This window comes from Bufo gargarizans, chromosome 1 (genome assembly GCF_014858855.1).
Source record: "Bufo gargarizans isolate SCDJY-AF-19 chromosome 1, ASM1485885v1, whole genome shotgun sequence".
In the NCBI taxonomy this organism is placed as follows: domain Eukaryota; kingdom Metazoa; phylum Chordata; class Amphibia; order Anura; family Bufonidae; genus Bufo; species Bufo gargarizans.
This window is the reverse complement of record NC_058080.1, coordinates 27,554,504-27,560,829: the sequence shown is the minus strand read 5'-3', so window position 1 is coordinate 27,560,829 and position 6,326 is coordinate 27,554,504. Positions and strand designations below refer to the sequence as shown.

Genomic DNA, 6,326 nt, shown 5'->3' with positions numbered 1-6,326 from the left:
TCAGCAAACATGGCCGCCACCGTAGAAGAGGACATCAGAATTTTACTGAATTAATAGGAGATAATAATCAGAATCATGGCCGCTATATGACAGAGAGAGCTGAGCACAGACCCTCGGCTGCCTGAGGGACTGAGATCATCATGGCTGCCGTATCTGAAGCCCACTGTGAGGAGATGATAACGCGGGAGCAGGACATTACCCCAGTGTACCGCCAGGGGCGCAGCATATCGGAATACACGCATGCGCAGGTACGATCCGCTGCCAGCAGAAAACATGGCGGATATGAAAGACTCGTGGTGAGTGCGCAGCTGCCGAACATGTGCCCTCACACAACATGGCGGATTCAGCGTCATGACGGCAGCGTCATCTGTCTGGGACCTGAAGTGAGAGGAGAGCTCAGCGCCGGAGACATAGCAGTGAGGTATGAGGGGGGTCTATAGTGTGATGTGAGGTATGAGGGGGGGTCTATAGTGTGATGTGAGGTATGAGGGGGGGTCTATAGTGTGATGTGAGGTATGAGGGGGGGTCTATAGTGTGATGTGAGGTATGAGGGGGGTCTATAGTGTGATGTGAGGTATGAGGGGGGTCTATAGTGTGATGTGAGGTATGAGGGGGGGGGTCTATAGTGTGATGTGAGGTATGAGGGGGGGGGTCTATAGTGTGATGTGAGGTATGAGGGGGGGTCTATAGTGTGATGTGAGGTATGAGGGGGGGTCTATAGTGTGATGTGAGGTATGAGGGGGGGGTCTATAGTGTGATGTGAGGTATGAGGGGGGGGTCTATAGTGTGATGTGAGGTATGAGGGGGGGTCTATAGTGTGATGTGAGGTATGAGGGGGGGTCTATAGTGTGATGTGAGGTATGAGGGGGGTCTATAGTGTGATGTGAGGTATGAGGGGGGGTCTATAGTGTGATGTGAGGTATGAGGGGGGGTCTATAGTGTGATGTGAGGTATGAGGGGGGGTCTATAGTGTGATGTGAGGTATGAGGGGGGGGTCTATAGTGTGATGTGAGGTATGAGGGGGGGTCTATAGTGTGATGTGAGGTATGAGGGGGGGTCTATAGTGTGATGTGAGGTATGAGGGGGGGGGTCTATAGTGTGAGGTAGGAGGGGGGTCTATAGTGTGAGGTATGAGGGGGGGGTCTATAGTGTGAGGTATGAGGGGGGGGTCTATAGTGTGATGTGAGGTATGAGGGGGGGGGGTCTATAGTGTGAGGTAGGAGGGGGGTCTATAGTGTGAGGTATGAGGGGGGGGTCTATAGTGTGAGGTATGAGGGGGGGGTCTATAGTGTGATGTGAGGTATGAGGGGGGGTCTATAGTGTGATGTGAGGTATGAGGGGGGGGTCTATAGTGTGATGTGAGGTATGAGGGGGGGGGGTCTATAGTGTGATGTGAGGTATGAGGGGGGGTCTATAGTGTGATGTGAGGTATGAGGGGGGGGGGGTCTATAGTGTGATGTGAGGTATGAGGGGGGGGGGGTCTATAGTGTGATGTGAGGTATGAGGGGGGGGGGTCTATAGTGTGATGTGAGGTATGAGGGGGGGGGTCTATAGTGTGATGTGAGGTATGAGGGGGGGGGTCTATAGTGTGATGTGAGGTATGAGGGGGGGGGTCTATAGTGTGATGTGAGGTATGAGGGGGGTTCTATAGTGTGATGTGAGGTATGAGGGGGGGGGTCTATAGTGTGATGTGAGGTATGAGGGGGGGGGGTCTATAGTGTGATGTGAGGTATGAGGGGGGGGGGTCTATAGTGTGATGTGAGGTATGAGGGGGGGGGGTCTATAGTGTGATGTGAGGTATGAGGGGGGGGGGGTCTATAGTGTGATGTGAGGTATGAGGGGGGGGGGTCTATAGTGTGATGTGAGGTATGAGGGGGGGGGGTCTATAGTGTGATGTGAGGTATGAGGGGGGGGGTCTATAGTGTGATGTGAGGTATGAGGGGGGGGGGTCTATAGTGTGATGTGAGGTATGAGGGGGGGGGGTCTATAGTGTGATGTGAGGTATGAGGGGGGGGGGTCTATAGTGTGATGTGAGGTATGAGGGGGGGGGTCTATAGTGTGATGTGAGGTATGAGGGGGGGGGTCTATAGTGTGATGTGAGGTATGAGGGGGGGGGTCTATAGTGTGATGTGAGGTATGAGGGGGGGGGTCTATAGTGTGATGTGAGGTATGAGGGGGGGGGGTCTATAGTGTGATGTGAGGTATGAGGGGGGGGGTCTATAGTGTGATGTGAGGTATGAGGGGGGGGGTCTATAGTGTGATGTGAGGTATAAGGGGGGGGGTCTATAGTGTGATGTGAGGTATGAGGGGGGGGGTCTATAGTGTGATGTGAGGTATGAGGGGGGGGGTCTATAGTGTGATGTGAGGTATGAGGGGGGGGGGTCTATAGTGTGATATGAGGTATGATGGGGGGGGTCTATAGTGTGATATGAGGTATAAGGGGGGGTCTATAGTGTGATATGAGGTATGATGGGGGGGGTCTATAGTGTGATATGAGGTATAAGGGGGGGTCTATAGTGTGAGGTATGTATGTGGCGGTATATTCCGGACCTGTGGTTTCTGGATTATCGGACCGTTGTATGATCAGGTACCGTCTCATTCTCTGGTCTCTTTCAGGTCCTCTGGTTCCTTCTTCTCACATCTCACCGGCTTCCATACTCTCTGGTTGGCGGTTCTTCTGGTGCGGTGGTGATGAGCGGAGCAGCATGGAGTAGCGCAGCAGGGTGTAGTGTGCGCGGTGCCGCAGGACGCAGGATAGTGGTGTGTAGTGTGCGCGGTGCTGAACATGTCCCAGCTGGAGGGAGCTGCCAATGTTGTCCTCCGCATTCCCTGCATTGTGGCTCTGGACCTGCTGTACCGCTGGGACCCCCAGGACTTCACCCTCCTGACCTATGACCCCTCCGTCCTCGGGGCCCTGTCCATGCAGGACATCTACTACCTGGGTGAGGACGGCTCCGCCATGTTGTCTGTTACTTTCTGGTAATGCTAACATTTAGTGACCCTCTCTTATTCCTCCCGGCAGGTCAGGTGATGTGCGCGGTGCTGCTGCTCCTGCCCCTGCGCTGTCTGCTCCACCTCTACCTCTACCTCCTGACCGCACTGCTGCTCTATGTGGCCCACCAGACCAGCAGGTAGGTGACCCCCATCCTGTTAGAAATCCACATCCTCCATCTGTGGGGTTGATTGCTGTTCCTCTCTGTATCCTCAGGGACTACGTCCATCAGGAGATGGCGGCGGGGCGGTCAGGGACTGTCTACGGGGATCACGCCTCATTGACACGCAACATCAGCACGCTGTCAGGTGAGGACATCGCCGCAGCACATTGCATGTTGTGATGTTATGTACGGGCCGTGCCGGTTCACAGAGGTGACTGGTATGTCCGGCTCTGCCACTGATGGGGTGGGGGGTGTCCTGTGTGGAGCAGCTCCCGGAGGTGACCGGTATGGGAGCGGTTTCCTGTGCGGGGTGGCGTGCTCCCGGAGGTGATCAATATGTCCGACTCTGCCACTGATGGGGGGAGTGTCCTGTGCGGAGCGGTGTGCTACAAGAGGTGACCGGTGTGTACGGCTCTGCCACTGATGGGGGGGTTGTCCTGTGTGGAGCAGCATGCTCCCAGAGGTGACCGGTATGTACGTCTCTGCCACTGATGGGGAGGGGGCTCTTGTGCGGAGCAGCATGCTCCTGGAGGTGACCGGTATGTACAGCTCTGCCACTGATGGGGAGGGGGCTCTTGTGCGGAGCAGCGTGCTCCTAGAGGTGACCGGTATGTACGTCTCTGCCACTAATTGGGGGGGGGTGGCCTGTGCGGAGCAGCATGCTCCTGGAGGTGACCGGTACATCCGACTCTGCCACTGATGGGGGGGGTGTCCTGTGTGGAGCGGTGTGCTACAAGAGGTGACCGGTATGTACAGCTCTGCCACTGATGGGGAGGGGGCTCTTGTGCAGGGCAGCGTGCTCCTGGATGTGACCGGTATGTCCAGCTCTGCCACTGATTGGGGGGGGGGGTGGCCTGTGCGGGACAGCTTGCTCCCAGAGGTGACCGGTACATCCGACTCTGCCACTGATGGGGGGAGTGTCTTTTGTGGAGCGGCATGCTCCCAGAGGTGACCGGTATGTCCGGCTCTGCCACTGATGGGGGGGGGGTGTCCTGTGTGGAGCGGCATGCTCCCAGAGGTGACCGGTATGTCCGGCTCTGCCACTGATGGGGGGGGTGTCCTGTGTGGAGCGGCGTGCTCCAAGAGGTGAATGGTATGTACGGCTCTGCCACTGATGGGGGGTGTCCTGTGCAGAGCAGCTGGCTCGAAGGTGACCGGTGTGTACGGCTCTGCCACTGATGAGGGGTGTCCTGTGCGGAGCAGCGTGTTCCCAGAGGTGACCGGTATGTACGGCTCTGCCACTGATGGGGGGGTTGTCCTGTGTGGAGCGGCATGCTCCCAGAGGTGACCGGTATGTACGTCTCTGCCACTGATGGGGGGTGTCCTGTGCGGGGCAGCGTGCTCCCAGAGGTGACCGGTATGTACGTCTCTGCCACTGATGGGGGGTGTCCTGTGCGGAGCAGCATGCTCCCAGAGGTGACCGGTGTGTACGGCTCTGCCACTGATGAGGGGTGTCCTGTGCGGAGCGGCGTGCTCCCAGAGGTGACCGGTATGTACGGCTTTGCCACTGATGGGGGGTGTCCTGTGCGGAGCGGCGTGCTCCCAGAGGTGACCGGTATGTACGTCTCTGCCACTGATGGGGGGTGTCCTGTGCGGGGCAGCTGGCTCTCAGAGGTGACCGGTATGTACGGCTCTGCCACTGATGAGGGGTGTCCTGTGCGGAGCGGCGTGCTCCCAGAGGTGACCGGTATGTACGGCTTTGCCACTGATGGGGGGTGTCCTGTGCGGAGCGGCGTGCTCCCAGAGGTGACCGGTATGTACGGCTTTGCCACTGATGGGGGGTGTCCTGTGTGAAGCGGCGTGCTCCCAGAGGTGACCGGTATGTACGGCTTTGCCACTGATGGGGGGTGTCCTGTGCGGGGCAGCGTGCTCCCGGAGGTGACCGGTATGTACGGCTCTGCCACTGATAGGGGGTGTCCTGTGCGGGGCGGCTGGCTCTCGGAGGTGACCGGTATGTACGGCTCTGCCACTGATAGGGGGTGTCCTGTGCGGGGCAGCGTGTTCCCAGAGGTGACCGGTATGTACGGCTCTGCCACTGATGGGGGGGTGTCCTGTGCGGAGCGGCGTGCTCCCAGAGGTGACCGGTATGTACGGCTCTGCCACTGATGGGGGGTGTCCTGTGCGGGGCGGCGTGCTCCCAGAGGTGACCGGTATGTACGGCTCTGTCACTGATGGGGGGTGTCCTGTGCGGGGCGGCGTGCTCCCAGAGGTGACCGGTATGTACGGCTTTGCCACTGATGGGGGGTGTCCTGTGCGGGGCGGCGTGCTCCCAGAGGTGACCGGTATGTACGTCTCTGCCACTGATGGGGGGTGTCCTGTGCGGGGCGGCGTGCTCCCAGAGGTGACCGGTATGTACGTCTCTGCCACTGATGGGGGGGTGTCTTGTGCAGAGCAGCTGGCTCGGAGGTGACTGGTATGTCCGGCTTTGCCACTCATGGGGGGGGTGTCCTGTGCGGGGCAGCGTGCTCCCGGGGGTGACCGGTATGTATGGCTCTGCCACTGATAGGTGGTGTCCTGTGCGGGGCGGCGTGCTCCCAGAGGTGACCGGTATGTACGGCTCTGCCACTGATGGGGGTGTCCTGTGCAGAGCAGCTGGCTCGGAGGTGACCGGTGTGTACGGCTCTGCCACTGATGGGGGGTGTCCTGTGCGGGGCGGCGTGCTCCCAGAGGTGACCGGTATGTACGGCTCTGCCACTGATAGGGGGTGTCCTGTGCGGGGCGGCGTGCTCCCGGAGGTGACCGGTATGTACGGCTCTGCCACTGATGGGGGGGTGTCCTGTGCGGGGCGGCGTGCTCCCGGAGGTGACCGGTGTGTACGGCTCTGCCACTGATGGGGGGTGTCCTGTGCGGGGCGGCTGGCTCTCGGAGGTGACTGTGTTTGTGCTGTGGTTTCTCTGCAGGGCTGGTGATGGTGGCGGTGCTCTGCTCCATGCTGATGAGGACACGCCAAGTGTGGCTCTTCTCGGGTCCTATCCTGCCCCTGCTGGCTCGGCTGGCGGGGCTCCCCCTGCAGGTTCTCCCTGTCCTCAGCGCGCTGTCTATAGCCCCGTCCCTGCTGGTGATGACGTACACTGCACTGACCAGCCTGGGAGGACTCCAGAGCCTCATCAGGGCGGCCTACGAGGAGCTGTATCAGGTAGGGCGATATCTGGGTGTGTCCTCCGTACATGG

At 59.3% G+C, this 6,326-nt stretch overlaps 1 protein-coding gene across 1 annotated transcript in view; it reads left to right on the top strand.

Moving 5' to 3' along the window:
• Window positions 1-265: 265 nt before the first annotated feature.
• The window catches only part of LOC122938880 (RING finger protein 145-like), a 29,467-nt gene continuing 23,406 nt past the window's right edge, over window positions 266-6,326 (top strand). The window contains exons 1-5 of the mRNA XM_044294738.1: window positions 266-421; window positions 2,617-2,942; window positions 3,023-3,131; window positions 3,209-3,300; window positions 6,056-6,291. Coding sequence (XP_044150673.1) covers window positions 2,786-2,942; window positions 3,023-3,131; window positions 3,209-3,300; window positions 6,056-6,291 — 594 coding nt within the window. The 5' untranslated portion in view covers window positions 266-421; window positions 2,617-2,785. The remainder of the gene's footprint in view (window positions 422-2,616; window positions 2,943-3,022; window positions 3,132-3,208; window positions 3,301-6,055; window positions 6,292-6,326) is intronic.